Here is a 21,861-nt window from a genome sequence, read left to right as displayed (position 1 = left end):
CCAGACACTGTCACATGCTCTGAATATTCTCATTTTTTGTTTCTTTTTAAAATTTTTTAATTAATTAATTTTTACTTATTTATTGGGCTGCGCCAGGTCTTAGCTGCGACATGTAGGATCTAGTTCCCTGACCAGGGAGCAAACCTGGGACCCCCGGATTCGAAGTGCAGAGTCTCAGCCACTGGACCACCAGGGAAGTCCCTGAAGAGTCTCATTCTTTGCTGAAGCCGTCTCATTAGCCAAATCCCACCTTTCCTCAAGGTCAGCTCAAGGCCGCCCTTCTCTTTCACAGTATCTCTCCCCTGGCCAGAGAGTATACCCCAGTTTCTCACTTTGTCTCCTCCCATATCCCACTCGTGTACCGTTAAGATGGGCACAGGGTCCCGTCTACCTCCTCCAGTGCTGCCTGTGCACATCGCTCAGCTGCTCACACAGAGCTGGGGCTGAGGTTCTGGAAGCCTCAACACTCTGCGTTTGGAGTGTCAGGGTCTGGTCCGAACTCCATGCCCTGTGGTGCCTCCGTGTCCTCATCTCTGACACTAGCTAACAGGATGGCTTCTCCAAGGCTTGAGACACACCAGAGCCCGTGACAGCATCTGGCACACAGGAAGCCCTCACAGGAAGGAAGCAGTTACACCCTGCTTCACCTCAACAACTTCCCCACCCCTGAAGCCCTGACCCCACTCCCATACTTCATACATTTTGCCTTAAAACTTGTTCTTTGTTTCTTCTCTCTCTTGGCCCTTACAAAAAAGTCTGGTTCTTTCCTAGAAACCTCTTATACCCCCTCCCCTTTCTTCCATAGCTCCTCCTCCTTCCTATACATTTTCCAAACATCACTCCTAACAGCACTCTAGTGTTCTTGTTTGGAGAAGGAGGGGCTTCCCTGGCAGTCCAGTGGTTAAGACTCTACACTTCCACTCCATGGACAGAGTAGCCTGGCGGGCTACCGTCCATGTGGTCTCAACGAGTCGGACATGACTGTGTAACTAACACTTTCATTTTTCACTGAGCATCTACTATAAGTCTGACACTGTTCCACATGCTTTACACCTGTTAACTCATTTTGTCTTCACAGTAACCCTATGAGCTCTGTGCCATTATGGCCTCCATTTACAGATGAGGAAATCAAGGCACAGGACAGAAAGGAAACTTGCCCCAAATCACAGCTATTGGTGACAAAGGCATTATGTGGACATATCACCACTTTCAGGCTCAAAATGTCTGAGATGGATCTTGTCATCCTTCGTCACTAGCTAGAGATTTTCCTCAACTATCCCAGTGGTTCCACTAATACCTTAGACCTCAGACTGGAAATCCTGGTGTTTCCTAACATGACTGTCAAACTATCAGCAATGTAATTGCTATCACCCTGTAATTCAGGGTGACTGCCTATTGCCTGTAGTGAGTGTGATTAGTTGCTTCAGCCATAGTTGATTCTTTGCAACCCTATGGATTGTTGTCCACCAGGCTCCTCTGTCCATGGGATTCTCCAGGTAAGAATACTGGAGTGGGCTGCCAAGCCCTCCTCCAGGGGTCTGGTGTTTAAATGCTTCTGTGTGTTTTCTGGTCCCAGCCAGGGCCACCTCCCAGGTCCACCCACCCCAAGTCCCACTCCTAGAAGCCAGGTGTCCCCTGACTCAAGTATGTCCCCCTTCCCCACACCCTCCTCCGGGCCCTGCCTAGCACAGCCTTCCTCCTTTGCTGGCTTATCTGAATCTACCCATCTTTCCAACCCTCAACTCCACTGAAAAGGTTTTTACCAAAATGAGGGTCAGTACCGCACAGTTTGGAGCATCCAATCATTTCATGTCTTTGTTTCAACTTCTCAAAACATGAGTCCCCGGAAAGCAGGGACATGTGGGGTTGTTCTGGGTGCTTCCCGTTTGTGGTGCTGCCCTGACCCACGGCAGTGAGCTACAGCCTAGAGGACAGAGGCTGGTCTTCAAGCCACCGTACCGTATCACGACATCAAACTGGTTCAGGGCATGGCCCAGCTCCAGTCCGTGGAGGATCCCGCCACTTCCGATGACCACACAATGCTTGCAGCTCTTGGCTCTCAAGTGTTCAGGAAAGTCATGCTCTGGCAAGAGTTCCAAGAGGGTCTGGACTTTCCCAGAGAACTTGCGGAATCCGAAAGGAGGGTCGTACTTGTACTCGGCCTCACTCTCTGCGGGGACCTTCGTCACGAACGGTGGCAGGTCCAAGCTGTACCTGCTCCCAAAGAGCTGTGCCATCGACCTCTTGGCAAACTGGGGCCGGCACTCCTTCTGCAGGACTTGCTGGGCGTACTGCTGGGCTCTCTGGAATGAAGCACACAGACCTGCGTGTCAAAGGCTTCAGGCATTAGAAGTGCACTCTGACAGTGACACTGAGCCCCCTGCTGTTGGACATGGCTCCCTTGTGGATGACTGACTTGTAACACAAAACAACTGTATTTAAGAGTTAATTGATGGGCCTTTCCTGGTGGCCCAGTGGTTAAGAATCCTCCTGCCAATGCAGGAGATGAGGGTTTGATCCCTAGTCCAGGAAAATTTCACTTGTCAAGGGGCAATGAAGCATGTGAGCCACGACTACTGAGCCCATGCTCTAGAGCCCATGAGCTACAACTATGGAGCCTAAGCGCTGTAACTACTGAAGCCCGTGTGCCTAGAGCCTGTGCTCTGTAACAAGAGAAACCACCGCAATGAGAAGCTCTCGCATGGCAACTAGAGAGAAGTCCCCACTCTCTATGGTAGAGAGAGCCCATGTGCAGCAACAAAGATCCAGCAAAGCCAAAAATAAATAAACTTTTAAAAATACTTAAAAAAGAGTCAATTTATGCTAGATGTTTGAGAGGAAAATCTAGGAGAACCACATGAAAAGGAGATAAACTCAATTAAGATGTTTCATTGCATGAGTGAAACAGGAAGGCCCTCACCTCCCACCCTTCCGGCCTAGATCATTTAAATAAATCCGGGTTTCAAAAAGGTGTTTAAGATATCATTTTTAAAAAATCTTCTCAGAAGATTTCATGGTTCATAACATCCTGACACATGCTATATAACACAGATGAAACTCAAAGATATACTCATCTAAATAAGCCAGTTACAAAAAGACAAGTACTGTAGAACTCCACTTATAGAGAGTATCTAATGTAGTCAAATTCACAGAAATAGAACAGACCGGTGATTACTATGGGCTGGGGGGGGTGGATAGTTTCAGTTTAGCAAGATGGAAATGTTCCAGTGTGAATATATTTAACAGGACTAAACTACATTTAAAAATAATAAATACGGTAAATTTTAAATTAAATTTAAATTTTATGGTGTTTTTTTAAACCACAGTTTAAAAGAAAAAAGATTCCCAGGGACTTCTCTGGTGGTCCAGTGGTTAAGACTCCACGCTCCCAGTGCAGGGGGCCCGGGTTTAGTTTCTGGTTGGGGAACTAAGATCCCACATGCTGTATAGCATAGCCAAAAGAGAGAGAGAGAGAAAAAAAAAAAGATTTCCTATTTCAGGTTCCTGTCTAGTGGGATGAAAACAGGATTATCAGTTAGGGTAACGATCTTCACAGCCTGGAATGGAAACTAGGTGTAACCTGCAACTTTGTCCTGTCAACAAAAAACTGCCTTGGTTTTGTATACAATTTTCACTGCAATGTTAATGTTTTGCATCAACAAGAAATGACTGCTGAAGGCCAAGTTCACTAGCCTGGCTGAAGGCAGCGGGACACGGACAAACATGGAATAAATGGCCACTCACCCCACAGTCTGCCCTTTGGCTCAGTCTGGCCAAATGCTGCCTTGGGACCGTCTGGCAGGAAGTTCTCCTTCATTGCTGTGCTCTACGTCCTCATCACTACATGCCACAGCCTTGGCCTTGCCTTATCCCTCCTTCCATCAAACTGTATGTGCGTGTGTGTGTGTATGTGTGTGTGTGTGGGTGTGTGGTCCTCTATTTGCTGGGATATTTATTTTTAGTATTGAACATGTCTTTTGAACCGTGTCAGTACTATTACGAGGATTATTATTGCTGTATACAGTTCTAACAGAGAAGGCAATGGCACCCCACTCCAGTACTCTTACCTGGAAAATCCCATGGACGGAGGAGCCTGGTAGGCTGCAGTCTATGGGGTCGCACAGAGTCAGACACGACTAAAGTGACTTAGCAGCAGCAGCAGCATACAGTTCTAAATATTTGCCTCAATTATGTTTTTTTCTCAAAGTCCTGTCTGATTTTTACATGATAAAATTTTTGTAGAAACAACAATTCTCTGAATATAGCAGAACCCCCTCCCTATTTTTAAAATCACAGTTTCAAAAAGTTATTAGTACTGGAAAGAGCACATCATTTATATCTTTTATGTCTTGAGGATCTGGCCCCACGCCTGGAGAAGGGAAGTGATGTTCTTGGAGCCTCGGACAACGCTGCAGATATGGTCACAGTCTCAGGTCACCAGCATGACATCTAGGACAGCTGGCAAGACTGTCCTATCTTCACTTTGTGGGCTCAGGGTGGTTCACCCAGAAGGACACAACTGAGCTGGCAGGTCACCTAGTCTGATCGCCTCCCAGGCTCCTATGATCCTAGCCTCTGCCCACAGAGAGCAGCTGACAATCACCATTGAGAGCAAGAGTTTGAACTGGCATCTTTGCAAGGAATCAGTGAGAAAGCCAAGCAAGAAGCCAGCTGTGACCCAAGAAGACCCTGAATGGAGGCTTCACCATGACCAGGCCTCCAAGTTCAGTGACACTCTGCAACCACTGGCACTTAACACCGGACTGCACGGGCAGGGCACGCACAGGGACCACATGTGCTGTACACACTTGTCTCTAGACCCCAGGCCTGAGGGTTATTAATAACAGTTTTTAGAGGACAAAAGGTCTAACTCCTCACTACGGAAGCATATCCCGAGCATCTTGTTTTACAAATCTCCTGGGATTAAAAAGAACATCGGAAAAGTACTAGGAGACGGAAGCCTTATGACTGACTCAGGACCGGAAAGAGAGGTTAGGTGATGGAGTCGGAGACCGGAGCATGACTCTTCTGGCCGCCGGATTTTCTCTTTAATTTGAAAGGAGTGAAATTTCCATTCTGGCAGAGAGTCCCATCTCAGGCTTCAAAGTGAATTTTCTAGACCTTGAGGAGAGCACCTTCTGATGGTGACCCCTCCTGTTCCTCATTCATAGCAGGTGCAATAAATCCATCCCAGTGACAGTGTTCTCAGTGCCACTGGAAATAGCCAAACAACAGCAATCCCTTTTCCTTTTTTGTTTCAATTTGTTGAAACGTGTTGTAAAATACCCCATGTTACACGTGTCATTGAACCGTGTCAGTACTATTTCGAGGATTATTATTGCTGCATACAGTTCTAAATGTTTGCCTCAACTATGTTTTTTTCTCAAAGTCCTGTCTCGTTTCTGCATGATAATACTTTTGTAGAAACAACAATTCTCTGAATATAGCAGAACCCCCTCCCTATTTTTAAAATCACAGTTTCAAAAAGTTATTAGTACTGGAAAGAGCACATCATTTATATCTTTTATATCTTATGATGGTGACGCTTCCTGTCCCTCATTCATAGCAGGTGCAATGAATCCATCCCAGTGACACGGTTAGCCTCCCTCCTTCCTCTTCCCGGCTTGAAACCTCAGAAGAAAAATGCCCGGGGAGGACAGCTTGCCTTGCAGAGCTGTAGTCCAGACCGGAAGCATCACAACCTTCCTCTTCTCTGCTGCAGACAGTGCCAAAGCTGGGAGCCAGAGCAGGCTGGTGAGGAAGGACACGGTGAGTCTGGCTGACATCCATTCTGAGTGAGGACCACCGCCAAACAGAGGACTATGGACTCTCTCAAAGACAGAGGAAGCCCCTTTGCTCCTGAATCGACACAGGGACACAGGAGATTCAGTTTCTGAAAGACTTCCAGGCTGAGTTTGATGACTGCCCATGACTGAGAATAAATAGACATCAGGCAGCTTCAGTTGTCAATGACATAGCCATTTGCCATGGAAAACCACAAAGTGAGAATCCACAGAGGGGTATTAAAAAATGAATTTTCTTCAGTAGAATCTCCATGTTCAGTTCTACCCCATAATTTTTAGGACAGTCCTTCTCAGAGATATAGGTAAGTGGCATAATTCTGAGTAAAAGGCAATGTTTTATTTATCGATTTAAACCCAGGACAGGGAACAGCATTTGGGTTGGAGGGGGGTCTGAGGTCTGGAGCTGACCGGAAATGTGTAGGAACCCAACTCGGCCACAGACCACATGAACCAAAGGTATGGGTTACGTTATGAAACTTTCACTTCCATGTTTGTAAACTCTGGCTTAACTCCCATGGGTAAGCTGTCTATAGCTTTTACCTGGTTAAAGGCAGAAAAATCTGAATAACCAAGTCACAGAGAGAGTAGCATGATAAAATCTCAACCACCCAGTGGTTGCCTGGGGCTGGTAGTTGAGGGTAGGGACTGGCCACAGAAGGGGTGAGAGGCAATTAACATGTGATGAAATGTTCTCAATGGGATTGTGGTGATGGAGGTATAACTATAAACTTACTAGATGCTCCTTCTAGAACTAACACTCAGAAAAGATGCCCTTTTCATCATATGGACTGGAATGCAAAAGTAGGAAGTCAAGAGACACCTGGAGTAACAGGCAAATTTGGCCTTGGAGTACAAAATGAAGCAGGGCAAAGGCTAATAGAGTTTTGCCAAGAGAATGCACTGGTCATAGCAAACACCCTCTTCCAACAAAACAAGAGAAGACTCTACACATGGACATCACCAGATGGTCAATACTGAAATCAGATTACATTCTTTGTAGCCAAAGATGGAGAAGCTCTACACAGTCAGCAAAAACAAGACTGGGAGCTGACTGTGGCTCAGATCATGAACTCCTTATTGCAAAATTCAGACTTAAATTGAAGAAAATAGGGAAAATCACTAGACCATTCAGGTATGACCTAAATCAAATCCCTTACAATCATACAGTGACAGTGACAAATAGATTCAAGGGATTAGGTCTGACAGACAGAGTGCCTGAAGAACTATGGATAGAGGTTTGTGGCATTGTACAGGACCATTCCCAAGAAAAGAAATGCAAAAAGGCAAAATGGTTGTGTGAGGAGGCCTTACAAATAGCTGAGAAAAGAAGAGAAGTGAAAAGCAAAGGAGAAAAGAAAAAATAGACCCATTTGAATGCAGAGTTCCAAAAAATAACAAGGAGAGATAAGAAAGCCTTCCTCAGCGATCAATGCAAAGAAATATAGAAAAACAACAGAATGGGAAAGACTAGAGATCTCTTCAAAAAAATTAGAGATACCAAGGGAACATTTCATGCAAAGATGGGTACAATAAAGGACAGAAATGGTACGGACCTAACAGAAGCAGAAGATATTAACGAATCACCAGTCCAGGTTCGATGCAGGATACAGGATGCTTGGCGCTGGTGCACTGGGATGACCCAGAGGGATGGTACGGGGAGGGGGGTGGGAGGGGGGTTCAGGATTGGGACACGTGTACACCTGTGGCGGATTCATGTTGATGTATGGCAAAACCAATACAATATTGTAAAGTAATTAGCCTCCAATTAAAATAAATAAATTTAAATTAAAAAAAAAAGAAGAGGTGGCAAGAATACACAGAAGAACTATACAAAAAAGACCTTCAGTTCAGTTCAGTTGCTCAGTCGTGTCTGATTCTTTGTGACTCCATGAATCGCAGCACGCCAGGCCTCCCTGTCCATCACCAACTCCCGGAGTTTACCCAAACTCACGTCCATCGAGTCGGTGATACCATCCAGCCATCTCAGCCTCTGTCATCCCCTTCTCCTCCTGCCTCCAATCCCTCCCGGCATCAGGGAGTCAACTTTAATGACTCAGATTACCACGATGGTGTGATCACTTACCTAGAGCCAGACATCCTGGAATGTGAAGTCAGGTGGGCCTTAGCATCACTACGAATAAAGCTAGCGGAGGTGATGGAATTCCAGTTGAGCTATTTCAAATCCTAAGAGATGATGCTGTGAAAGTGCTACACTCAATATGCCAGCAAATTTGGAAAACTCAGCAGTGGCCACAGGACTGGAAAAGGTCAGTTTTCATTCCAATGTTAAAGAACATTCAAACTACCACACAAGTGCACTCATTTCACATGCTAGCAAAGTAATGCTCAAAATTCTCCAAGCTAGGCTTCAACAGTACATAAACTGTGAACTTCCAGATGTTCAAGCTGGATTTAGAAAAGGCAGAGGAACCAGAGATCAAATTGCCAACATCCACTGGATCATTGAAAAAGCACAGAATTCCATAAAAATATCTACTTCTGCTTTATTGACTATGTCAAAGCCTTTGTATGGGTCACAACAAACTGTGGAAAATTCTTCAAGAGATGGGAATACCAGACCTGCCTCCTAAGAAATCTGTACACAGGTCAAGAAGCAACAGTTAGAACCAGACATGGAACAATGAACTGGTTCCAAATTGGGAAAGGAGTACGTGAAGGCTGTATATTGTCACCCTGCTTATTTAACTTATATGCAGAGTACATTATGAGAAATGCTGGGCTGAATGAAGCACAAGCTGGAATCAAGACTGCCGGGAGAAATATCCAATATCAGTAACACTCCTCCAACTGGGTGCTTAAAAGGAGAAGGAGTAAGTCTTATGGCATGTATACTTTACCAAAAGACACTGTTAGGAAGAAAACAATCAGACAATCTGGATCTAGACCCAGCTCCAGATCTCTTTATCACAGTGTTGTTGCTCAGTTGCTGAGTTGTGTTCGACTCTTTGAAGCATGCCAGGCTTCCCTGTCCTTTACCATCTCCCTGAATTTGCTCAAACTCATGTAAGTGATGCCATCCAACCATTTCATCCTCTGTCGCCCCCTTCTCTTGATCTCAGTCTTCCCCAGCATCAGGGTCTTTTCCAGTGAGTTAGCTCTTCACATCAGGTGGCCAAAGAATTGGAGCTTCAGCTTCAGCATCAGTCCTTCCAATGAATATTCAGGACCGATTTCCTTTAGGATTGACTGGTTGGATCTCCCTGCTATCGTAGTGTAAACTTGGTTAAAGCATTAGCCCAAGGTCTAGGCTTCAGTTTCCTCACCTCTATGAGACTACTGAAGGATGGTCAAGGGAAAAATAAGGACGCCAGGGAGAGAAGGATCAGTTTGGAGGTGTGAATGCCTGGACTGATTCAAAACTCAGCCCAGGGTTACTCTGCTTACTTCATTTTTTATTTATTTTTTGGCTGCACTGTGTGGCATTTAAGATCTTAGTTTCCTGTCAAGGGATCAAACCCAGGCCCTCTGCAGTGGAATCATGGAGTCCTAACCACTGGACCACCAGGGAATACTCTGCTTACTTTAGATATGTGAGTGTGGGTCTATGGAGTCAGAGCAAAGATATAAACTTGGCCTTGATGAACAGCCCAGAATGCAGCCCTCAGGGTGATGATGTGTGGTCTTTAGTTCCCAAGAGAAGGCCAAGCTCAAAATGGTGCTACCATGTGGCCCCAACCTAAATTGATGTGACTATGACCTTGTCTCTCTTCAAATATCTCTTAAGCGCGACTTGGCACCTGCACTACACTCAAACTGTCGTAGCAACCCTGCAGAGACCACCGTCAGTCTTTTTGCACAAGCTGCATATTAAGGGACATCTTTAAATAGAAAATACAAAACCCACAGCAAACACTTGGCCAGATGTTTTTACACACTTCTGCTGTACTCACACTGGCAGAATGTAACCGGATGTTCAGAGTCCAACAGGGCTGCTGGCCTTGCAAGCTGCTGAATGTCGTCAACAAAGCTAACAGGGCCCCACCCACATGACTCTGAGATCTTCTGCTGATATACAACCATAATCATCAGATTCTTCCAAGGGCTCTTGGTAGGATGGGTCAGTCTCCACCAAAGCCTGGACACAGAGATTTCTCTGTAGGGAGCTCATACTGAATACTACCTCCCAGCCGTTCACACCACCTCCCAGCCATTCACAACACCTCCCAGCCATTCACACCAGCCAGTTTCCCATCCACTTCCTCTGTAATGGGGACTTAGAGGGTTTCTCTTCCTGCTTAGTGATGTGGGACCAGATATTAAATTTAGGAGCTGCTCAGAGTCTAGTCAAAGCTATGGTTTTTCCCATAGTCATGCATGGATGTGAGAGTTGGACCATAAAGAAGACTGAGGGCTGAAGAATGGGTGTTTTCGAACTGTGGTGCTGGAGAAGACTCGTGAGAGTCCCTTGGACAGCAAGGAGATCAAACCAATCAATCCTAAAGGAAATCAACCTGAATATTCATTGGAAAGACTGATGGCTGAAGCTGAAGCTCTAATACTTTGGCCACCTGAGGTGAAGAGCCAGCTCACTGGAAAAGACCCTGATGTTGGGAAAGATTGAGGGCAGGAGAATAAGGGGGCAACAGAGGATGAGATAGTTGGCTGGCATCATCAACGCAATGGACATGAGTTTGAGCAAACACTGGGAAATACTGACGGTCAGGGAAGCCTGGCACACTGAAGTCCATGGGGTCACAAAGAGTCAGACAGGACTGAGAGACTGAACAACAAGAATGGAATTCAAGGTTTTTCATGCTCTGGTCCTGTCTCCTTTCAGTCTCATATTCTGCTATTCCCCACCCGACATCCTTAGCAGCATGTAACTCTTGCTATTTCTCTCCTTGGCCATACTCACTGAGACACATGCTTTGTGGTACAGTCATGACCACCGTGAGAAGTAGGGCATTTTGACAGAGTCAACAGCGCTAACGTTTTTAAAAGTGTCAAGTAATAGAATAAAAGACACCCCTCATCTCACCATGATTAGAGCAGGTTTTCACTTTCTTACTTTATTAATTTCCAAACTGAGACTTGAACAAACCCATTTGACTTACACAACCACATCCCCATTCCTTCTCCTTTCCACACAATTATGGGGCACTTTCTAATTGGAAAAGATAATGATCTTTTAGAAGTCTTTCAGAACTGGGTTGATGTGGCTGGCCCCTTGGGCTGCCTCCTGCGTCTCCATTTCCTGTCCCTTCTTCATCGGTGTCATCATCCCTTCTCCAGCAGGCAGTGGGGCTTGGGAAGCTGACCCTGCCCATTAGGTACCCCGCCCCCTTCACCTCTGCTCAAGGACTAGTCAGGAATCCTTACTGAAGCCAACTGGGGCAGGGCATTAGCAACCATGAGAGGCTGTTACTGGTTCAACAGTGAACTTCAGTTTAAAACTGGCCCCACCAGCCTAAAGGGGGAATTCATGTTGCATGGCTTAGAGGGAAGAGGAGGGAGAGCTTTTTTCCTGTCTACTGGGAATTATGAAGTCAAAGAGGAGGCATCTGTCTTATTCCTCAAAGGAATATTAAATATAATGTATATTACTGTAGGGGCTTCCTAGGTGGCGATAGTGGTAAATGACCTGCCCACCAATGCCTGAGACGTTAAAGATGCGATTTCTGGGTTGGGAAGATCCCCTGGAGGAGAACATGGCAATCCATTCCAGTATCCTTGCCTGGATAATCCCATGGACAGAGGAACCTGGCAGGATACAGTCCATAGGGTCGTAGAGTCGGACACGACTGAAGAGACTTGGCACACACACACACGCATATTACTGTTAAGTCCTCAAAGAATTGCCTGTTAAAACTTAATCATGGATTTTCTGTACAATCTGGAGTTCAAAGAGGAGACGTTGCACTGTGGTTCATGTAACCTCTCTCCTTCCTCTGGAATTTAACACAGCTCAGTAATAAAAAGACAAATAACCCAGATAAAAACCGGGTGGGGAATTTGAATAGGCTTTTCTCCTTAGAAGATCTACAACTTAATTGTGGATTAAAGGGTTTTTTTGTGCCTGATACAGGCAGGGCTGACACAGGGGCTGAAGAGACTGGCAGGAACCAAGTCATGCTGCCGGGATGAATGGAGTCGGCAAATGTCTGAGGACAGAAACAGCAGGAAAGAAAGGCCCCGTGATTAGCAAGACTCCTGAGACACAAGGGTTCTCCACAAGCCATGTGTGCATTTATTAACTACGCTCTTTTCACGTATGTGTTTATACCTGTTTGTCCCACAAAAAAATATGAGGCATTTCCAAGCATATACAGATTAGAAACACATGAGTAAAAACCAGAACTGGAAAAGGGGCTCTGTGCCTGTTATCTTACTAGACTCTGATTACTCCATTTCACAGATGATGTTATCAGTGCCCCACAGCTGAGAAAATGGGGACTCTGGGGTTCAATCTCTGGGTTGGGAAGATCCCCTGGAGGAGGGCATGGCAGCCGATTCCCATATTCTTGCCTGGAGAATCCCATGGACAGAGAAGCCTGGTGGGCTGCAATGGTCCAAGGGGTCACAAAGAGTTGGACATGACTGAAGCAACTTAGCAGGCATGCACACCAAACAATTAAGTCACTTGCCCAAGGTCTACTGTAATTGAGTGGCATTTAGATTTGAAACCAGGTCAAAGTTGAAGCTCTATGCTCTCTGCATCACACTACCTATAACTTCTGGCTTCTTCTTTGTGGACACTCTACCCAGGCAAGGAGCAGAGTCATCAGGAGTCTGCACTCTGAAAACACACTGCTGGGTCCAAGCCCTGACTTGAGCACTCAGGTAACCTTAGACTTCATCTGTAAGATGCAAAGAACACTGCATGACAATTAAATATAATTTAATTTATAAAGATAATATATGTAAAGCACCCATATGTGTCAGTCATCATTAATACCGTGCTACTTTACTTAAAATCATCTCATCTTTTGTCCAGGGCTGAACATTATCAGATAATTTGCAACTCAATCAGTGGAATTACCATTTAATATGACAACTGATTAAAAAATTAAATACACATTGAAGGAAAAATCCTGAAATACAATGTGAAATCATTAAAACAAAAAAATTAAACACAGAAATGACAAACAATAGGAAAAGAATTTCTTTCTGATCTGCTTTAAGAACATTTATGTTGATAGGATCACAGCATATTAACTTCACGAACCCCCAGGCCATAGGCCAATACCAGTCCATGATCTGTTAGAACTGGGCCACACTGCCAGAGGTAAGCAGCTGGCAAGCAAACAAAGCTTCATTTCTATTTACAGACGCTTCCCACTGCTCGCCTTACTGCTTGAGCTCCGCCTCTGTCAGATCAGCAGTGATATTATAAATGTAATATGCTTGAATCATCCCAAAACTATCCCCATTCCCACCCCAGGCCATGGAAAAACTGTCTTCCACAAAACCCATCCCTGGTGCTCAAAACCTCACCCCATGACTTCAGTGAATGAAGGAAGAACAATGAGGGCAAGGTGGGTGCTTTGAAGTGCAAAGGTTAAATGATTTCCCTTCTGCTTATAACTTTCATGAACATTTACTTATAACACTTTAGAGACGATATTACTATTTCAGTATACACTTGGAAATATTCTAATTTAAACCACACTGATAGAATAGCTAACCTTTATGCGATCAGGATCCATGTAAGGCATTCTTTTCATGTCACATTCTTCAGTAGTATGATTTAGCTTGAGGATATAAAAAAGGATCCACACTCCAAAAAGAAGCAGGGTACACCTAGAAAAAAGATTAATGAGGCACAATGATGCTGTCATGGAATAATCAAGAGAGAACATGTGAAATAACTGAAAACCTAATCCAAATTGAGTTTGTCTGACGCGTGGCAAGAAAGTACAGCCTTTATGATGACCTCGTAGGGCGGCATTTCTTATTTTCCTAACAAGATAAATGAGTCACTTATGACTGTCTTTGTTATAAACAAGTAAAAAATTTTCTTCTGCAAAGGCACCACAGTAAAATCTGAATCACAATAAAGATTATTGGACTTCAAAGAAAATACTGAATTTTGAGCTACAGAATCTCAGCTTTGTTTGCTACTCTAAAATAGCCCTTCAAATTCTGTAAGATTCCACTTACATGAGATGCACCTAGTCAAAATTACAGAAACAGAACCTAAAATGTTGGTTGCCAGGGGCTAGAGGAAGCGGAGGAGGGGGTAGTGTTTAATGGGTACAAAGGATCCAGAGTTGTGGAGGTGGACAGTGCGATGTCTAACAGTGTGAATGTGTTCAATGCCGATGAAACTGTACACTTAGAAATGGTTAGGACCGTAATTCTAAGATATTTTACCATAATAAAAAAAACTGGGAGAAAATACTGTGAGCTCTTCCATACAAAAAGAAAACAAAATAAATAATCTACTTATTATTCTTCTAAAAAATTATACCCAGAAACGAGACAGAATGAACTAAGGCAGTATCACCAGTCACCTTGAAGACCACCTGTGAAAACAATTTTTAAAACTCTGATAAATTTTTTTTTAAAGACTGATAAATTAAAACTATTCCACAGTTTAAAACACACACACACACACACACACACACACTGGGAGAAAAGAACTGAGTTTAGTCCTGGTTCTAGAAATCTCATTCTTTTTGGCCAGGCCATGAGGCTTATGAGATTTTAGTTCCCCAGCCAGGGACTGAACTTGGGGCCAGGCCGTGAAATGACGAGTCCTAACTGCTGGACTGCCAGGGAAGTCCTAAGAAAGCTCGTTTTACTAAGCTCCCCAAGGGTTACTGACAAAGTAAAGGTTAAAAAAATTTAAATCAAGTTTAAGAAACACTCCTTTAAATAATTTGTGCTATTGAAAAAACAAAGTGAAGGAATAACCTTAAGGGGAAAATAATCTATTTTTTAAAGAAAGGGACAGTTTAAAAAATACAGCATCTAGCATAGTATACTGTACACAATAGTGTGAAGTATTTCCTAGTATCTGAGGATTATGATGCAAGAAAGTATCACTAGGAAGTGGGAGGTGATATACGTATAATTATGGCTGATTTGCACTATTGTATGGCAGAAACCAACACGACATTGTAAAGCAATTTTCCTCCAATTTAAAAACAAATTAAAAAAAAGACTTCTTGATTCTCATTTCAACAGAGTCCACCATGAAACCTGAACAAGTATCTTAATTCTTCTGTGGGATCAAATACAGAAGTGAGTGGGATGCAACCATTTGTGTAAAAGTGAGCGGGGTGACTCATTTGTGTAAAAATGAGTGAGTGGGATGCACCCATTTGTGTAAAGAGGGGTAAGTGAGTGGGATGCAACCATTTGTGTAAAAAACTGAAGGTGTGGGGAGGGAAATACACACACAGAGTATCTGTTGCACACACAAGACTGGTGATAGCAGTCATCCTCAAGTGGAAAGAGGAAGTGTGGGCAGCAGAGATTCAGATCGGTTTCGAATCTTGTGAAGGCAGTTATTACCTATTCCTTTCTTCAGCCCTCAGTAAAGATATTATATTGAGTGCATTAATAATTCCCTTATTTTGATTAGAAAAGAAAAAAAGGGGGGAATTTCCTAGCAGTCCAGTGGTTAGGACTTGAAGCTTCCAATGCAGGGGATCAGGGGAACTAAGATCCCGTAAGTCATGCAGCATGGACAAAAAAAAAAAAGGAAAGAAGAAAAGGTTAATAGCAGGTTCAGTGTCTACAGCACTGATTTTGCTGCACTGTAATTCCTGGCTGTGAGTCTGTCCCATCCACATTGTATGGGGTTCTGGTCCTAGGTCTATCTCCCACTTGGCCAGTACCCAGCACAGGGCCAGGCATGTGGAAGCCTTGATAATCATGGTGACTGCAGCCATGAAATTAAAAGATGCTTACTCCTTGGAAGGAAAGTTATGACCAACCTAGATAGCATATTCAAAAGCAGAGACATTACTTTGCCAACAAAGGTCCGTCTAGTCAAGGCTATGGTTTTTCCTGTGGTCATGTATGGATGTGAGAGTTGGAATGTGAAGAAAGCTGAGTGCCAAAGAATTGATGCTTTTGAACTGTGGTGTTGGAGAAGACTTTTGAGAGTCCCTTGGACTACAAGGAGATCCAACCAGTCCATTCTGAAGGAGATCAGCCCTGGGATTTCTTTGGAAGGACTGATGCTAAAGCTGAAACTCCAGTACTTTGGCCACCTCATGCGAAGAGTTGACTCATTGGAAAAGACTCTGATGCTGGGAGGGATTGGGGGCAGGAGGAGAAGGGGACGACAGAGGATGAGATGGCTGGATGGCATCACGGACTCGATGGACGTGAGTCTGAGTGAACTCCAGGAGTTGGTGATGGACAGGGAGGCCTGGCGTGCTGCGATTCATGGGGTCGCAAAGAGTCGGACACGACTGAGCGACTGAACAGAACTGATGATAAAAGGAGATGTTTATTGATATAAACTTTCTTTTCTACCCATCTCCTTCCCAAATTAGTAAAATGAGGTGAGAGACTAGATTTCAGGGTTGGATTTCTACCCAGAGACATGAAAAAAAAAGGGTAATTTACCACCTGGTTTCGCTGCTATCAAATAAAACCAACAAGATCCCCCCTTTAACAATTCTTTCTCTTATTAATGACTTCCCAGGTGCCTCAGTGGTAAAGAATCTTCCTGCAGGCAGGAGCCCTGGGTTCAATTCCTGGGTTGGGAAGATCCCCTGGAAGAGGGAATGGCAACCCACTCCAGTACTCTTGCCAAGAAAATCCCAAGGACAGAGGAGCCTGAAGGGCTACAGTCCATGGGTTTGCAAAGAGTCAGTCACATGACTGAATGCGCATGCTCACACTCACATCTCTTATTAGGATGGAAGGGTAACCTGGCTGGAACATACTTCTCATGCTTTTTAGTGTTTAATGTTAAATGTTATTCAAATGCCTGTAGGGAATTTTAATTAACCGCATTTTTAGACTCACTGGAAATGGCGAAGGGGAAGCCCTCTTTTGTTGGACAGCAGTGGGAAGGGCTGTGACCTGGAAGCTGCAGGGCCTGGAGACCCCTAGGCCAGCACTGCACTGCCACCAAGGACGACCTGATGCAGGCACCTGGGGCACATGTGCTCTGAACCCTGACTCAGACATGCCTTTAAACGACCGTGACCAAGTGTGGCCAAGGGGCTCTCACTGAATTTTTCTCCCAGTTCTGCCCAAATCAGAGGCATCTTGTGGCCCGAGGCCCCAGTCTTACTTGAGGATGTCTTTTAGCAACAAGTTGGGTCTTCGCATCTTGTTCTGAGCTCTGGTGTACCATTGCAGGGAGGGCCGTGAGCAATCCCTTCTCAGTTTCATGCGGCTGTGGTCACTTGGCATTGCTGTGAAGAGAGGAGAGGGAGGAGGAGGGGAAGAGGCAAGTAAGTTTGGTAGATGATGCTTTTAAAGAAACTTTTTTCACAGGGGTGGGGTTGGGAGGCACATTGTGTGGCTTGCAGAATTTTAGTTCCCTGACCAGGGATTGAACCTGGGGCCTCAGCAGTGAAAGCACAGAGTCCTAACCACTGGACCACCAGGAATTCCCTAAGGAGCCTTGATGTTGTACGGCCGTACCATGTAATACTACTCAGCCAGAAAGAGGAGTGACGGATTGATAGACACAGTAACTGGACGAATCTCGAGCTGAGCCAACACTAAAAGGTACGCACTATAGGATTCGATTTACATAATGTTCTTGAAATGACAAAATTACAGAAATGTAAACGGATCAGTAGTGGTCAGGAGTACGGGAAGGAAAGGTGGAAGTGGCTGTGGGAAGGCAACATGAGGGGTCCATGTGGGGATAGAAATATTCTGTTTCTTGACTATATGCCTGCCAATATCCCAGCTTCAATAGCCTACAGTTTTGCTGCCGTTAGGGGGAAGGGCTTCCCAGGTGGCTCTCTGGTAAAGAATATGCCCGCCAACGCAGGGGATGTAGGAGACGTGGGTCTGATTCCTGGATTGGGAAGATCTCCAGGAGCAGCAAGTGGCAACACGCTCCAATCCATTCTTGCTTGGGAAATCCCATGGACAGAGGAGCCTGGAGGGCTACCGTCCATAGGGTCAGAAAGAGTTGGACACGACTGAGCACACACAGACACACACCACTACGGGGGAAAGGAGTAATTTGAGTTATATCTTACAACTGCATGTGACTCTACAACTATCCCCAAATTAGGTCTAATTTTTTTTTTTTTTGAGCCTTTACCTTTTAGAGATACATATGGAACTATTTACAGACAAACAGGAGACCTGAAAACCGCTTCAAAAAACAGGAAGGGGATAAGTGTGTGTGGGAATAGCTGAAACAAGATGAACCTTAAATTGCTATTGAATCTAGGCAATGGGTACACAGGGCTCACTGTACAATTCTCAATGATATTTGAAATTTTCTACCATAAAAATTTAAAAAGAAAGTGTACATAAAAAAGAAAAGGAATGTACACAGAGGAAGAGGGTTACACTAAGGAAAAAAGAAAACATGCTAATTTTAAAAGAAGTTTTTCTTTAAAAAATATATATGTTCTCGGGCACATAATTTTTTGAATTAATTTTATTCTCAGATTCTCAATTTTTAAGTAATATTCTAATGGGTATTGTAGACATCAAAACATCTCCCCCATATCAGTTTCCCCCCTCCTCTCAGTTGAACAGAACTCTGGATTTTTAGCTGGGCACATGGCCTCCCAGAATAAAGACTACATTTCCCAGCCTCCCTAGGGGCTCAGTACAGTCTCATGGCTAAGTTCTAGTCAGTGGGAAACAAGCAGAAGTGACTTGTACAACTTGAGGGTGCATCTCTTGGTGTACTCCCCTCTCTCTTTTATCCCTCTTCCTGATGGCTGAAATACTGACACCTGATGAGCCGCTCTGGACCACACAGCACATCACCCAAGAGATGGAGGAGCAATGAGAGAGAAGAGACCTGGGTCTTTGGACCACCCCTACGGACAGAGCCACCAATCCACCTTGGACCACCTGTCTCTGGACTCTTGCATGACAGAAATAAACTTCTGTCTCATTTAAGCAACTGTTACTTAAATCTCAACTAGTACAGGCACCTATAGCATTATGGTATGTTTATATATTAATTTAGGAAATCATATCTTTACTATACTTAGTCTTGTAGCAGGAAGAAGTAACGTCTCATTATTCATTTCCCCCATTAGTGTTGTGACATTTTCTTTGAAAAAAAACTTCTGAAACTGACATTCAAGTACTGATGTTTTGCTACCATTAACACTCTCCCCAATTCTAACCGTGCAGCACTAGAATGTAAGAATTTTCATAGACCTGCTTCACTCCATTTGAATATTAAAAAAAAAAAAAACATGCCAAGGGCTTCATGAGCAAACTTCTGCTGAAGAATCTATTGAATTCTTTTTAAAGGAGAAATGAGATCAACTGAGACCGTGAAAGGTTTTCAACCACCATAACTCTGTGATCACTTGGACACACAGTCAGCCAAGCAGAGGGTCCCAAGGGGCTGCTTATGATCAAGACATTTATAAAGTGGAAGTTTCTATGATGCCTGTGTTTTTATGACCAGAATGACACTTCACGCCTGAGTGGACCCCTCGAGAACAAAGCAGACGGCGCTATTAGAATCTGGATTCTGCCCTTGCCTTTGGCTGGCACCCTGGACAGGGCTGTGGGCTCTGGCCTCTACTCTCCCACTCCTCTTTCTCATCCTCTCTGCAACTGAGACTGAAACCTGCAAACTGCATTCCCAGACTCTCCACTGTGCCACCCGGCTTCCTGCTGAGTTGTGACTGTGGACCATCTAGGTGGAAGCTTGGAAGGCAAGGACAGGGGGCGGCAGCCCTTTCTTTTCCCTGACTCCATGACATAGGAGCAGAAGAGATGGAGTTGCCCAAAGGTAACTCCAGCAGCAGCTGGGGCTGCCAGCATCCTAGGTTTCTACCCAACAGAGGGGATGGCACCTCTAGTTCTGTGACAAGTACAAGCTTCGGCACAGGGTGACAATGGCCCCCTGGTCGCTGGCCCCTGCCCTTGCCTTCCAGGCTTCCACCCCAATGGTTGAGGGTTTAGGTAACCTGCATCCTTTAGGCACTCTGGTTTCTGGCCACAGCTTTCCAATCCAACCCCATCAGAAGCCTTTCTTAAATCCTGTCCATGTTCCTTCCTGGGGTCTCTGGACAGCAGCATCTTCTGGAAGCCCCTTCTGTGCTTGCCCTGTCAGTTTCTGGTCAGGCTCTCTCTCCTGAAAGTGAAAGTGAAGTCGCTCAGTCGTGTCCTACTCTTTGCGACCCCATGGACTGTAGGCTCCTCTGTCCATGGGATTCTCCAGGTAAGAATACTGGAGTGAGTTGCCATTTCCTTCTCCAGGGGATCTTCCCAACCCAGGGTTCGAACCCAGGTCTCCTGCATTGCAGGCAGACGCTTTATCCTCTGAGCCAAATGCCCAGCTTCCTTCATAGGTCTCTCCTCCCCACCGTGACGGCCCAGCTACTCCTTCACTCAGTCTGCAGACCACATTGGGTGCCTTGGAATCACACCTCCATTCCCACCTCTGCAATCATCAACTCCCCCATGCAAGGCACAGGACTCCAGGGTCCCGGTCCCCATTCTCTGCACCATTTTCTCCTTGCAAAAGTGGAAGTGCTACTCACTCAGTCATGTCCGACTCTGCAACCCTGTGGACTGCTGCCCACCAGGCACTTCTGTCCATGGGATTCTCCAGGCAAGAATACTGGAGTGGGTTGCCATTCCCTTCTTCAGTGGATCTTCCCGAATCAGGGATTGAACCTGGATCTTCCACATTGCAGGCAGATTCTTTATTGTCTGAGCCACCAGGGAAGCTCCTTCATCCTTAAACCCTCTCCTTCTCTGTGAAGCTCATTTTAAATACCATAATCACCCCTGGGCACTCCCCTATCTCTGTTTACCATTATGAACTGAAATTTCCTGTGTACATTTTAGGTTTCCTCTACCCTTTTGCCTGGATGACTGAGTTGCAGGGGTAGGACCTGGCACAGAATAGGACCTTAAGAAACATTCCAGGGATATCCCTGGAGGTCCAGTGGTCAAGAATCTGGCTTCCAACAGAGGGGATGCGGGTTTGATCCTTGGTTTGGGAAGTGATACCCCACATGATGTGGAGCAACTAGGCCCATGTGCCACAACTAGAAAACCTGAATGCTGAAATTTGAAAAGCCTGCATGCCACAACAAAGATCCAGCACAGCCAAAAAAGAAAGAAAGAAACATTCCACATGGAATGAATGTGTTATATGCCTATAGTCTGTCATCAAACATGATAAATTCCCCACCACCAAAATGTACTTTCCCAATGATATTTAAGATTCAAACTAAAACTGAATGTGAACAGGAATTATAAGAGCAAAGAGTAAATTGTAATTTCTACTGAACTATCTAACATGCCTGCATGCATCCATCCAAGTCACTTCAGTAGTGTCCAACTCTTTGTGACCCCATGGACTGTAGCCCACCAGTCTCCTCTGTCCATGGGATTCTTCAGGCAAGAATATTGAAGTGAGTTGCCATTTCCTTCTCCAGGGGATCTTCCAACCCAGGGATCGAATCTGTGTCTTTTAGGTCTCCTGCATTGGCAAACAGGTTCTTTACCTTTTAGTAAAGCACCACCTGGGAAGCCCTTCTAACATGCCTCAGTTCAGTTCAATTCAGTTCAGTCGCTCAGTCGTGTCCAACTCTTTGCGACCCCATGAATCGCAGCACGCCAGGCCTCCCTGTCCATCACCAACTCCCGGAGTTCACTCAGACTCACGTCCATTGAGTCAGTGATGCCATCCAGCCATCTCATCCTCTGTCGTCCCCTTCTCCTCCTGCCCCCAATCCCTCCCAGCATCAGGGTCTTTTCCAATGAGTCGTTCTTTGCATGAGGTGGCCAAAGTACTGGAGTTTCAGCTTTAGCATCATTCCTTCCAAAGAAATCCCAGGGCTAATCTCCTTCAGAATGGACTGGTTGGATCTCCTTGCAGTCCAAGGGATTCTCAAGAGTCTTCTCCAACACCACAGTTCAGAAGCATCACTTCTTTGGCACTCAGCTT

General features: G+C 45.0%; 1 protein-coding gene and 1 non-coding gene across 6 annotated transcripts in view; both read right to left on the bottom strand.

Annotated features, from left to right (window-relative positions):
• ST3GAL5 (ST3 beta-galactoside alpha-2,3-sialyltransferase 5) overlaps positions 1–21,861 on the bottom strand; it is a 57,534-nt gene that overhangs the window by 9,619 nt on the left and 26,054 nt on the right. For 3 of the 5 annotated variants that reach the window (XM_027555524.1, XM_027555526.1, XM_027555525.1), the window contains exons 2-4: positions 17,026–17,149; positions 13,451–13,565; positions 1,960–2,303 (exon numbers count right to left, since the gene is read on the bottom strand). In XM_027555524.1, the coding sequence (XP_027411325.1) occupies positions 1,960–2,303; positions 13,451–13,565; positions 17,026–17,149 (583 nt within the window). Of the gene's footprint in view, positions 1–1,781; positions 1,920–1,959; positions 2,304–5,665; positions 5,860–13,450; positions 13,566–17,025; positions 17,150–21,861 lie in introns of those variants that run through there. The other 2 variants (XM_027555527.1, XM_027555528.1) reach the window with 2 other exon arrangements.
• TRNAE-UUC lies at positions 17,275–17,347 on the bottom strand. The gene has a single exon. It is a non-coding gene; the product is annotated as a tRNA-Glu (tRNA).

The sequence above is a fragment of the Bos indicus x Bos taurus genome, chromosome 11, assembly GCF_003369695.1.
Source record: "Bos indicus x Bos taurus breed Angus x Brahman F1 hybrid chromosome 11, Bos_hybrid_MaternalHap_v2.0, whole genome shotgun sequence".
Taxonomy (NCBI): Eukaryota; Metazoa; Chordata; class Mammalia; order Artiodactyla; family Bovidae; genus Bos; species Bos indicus x Bos taurus.
This window is presented reverse-complemented; position numbering and strand designations above follow the sequence as displayed.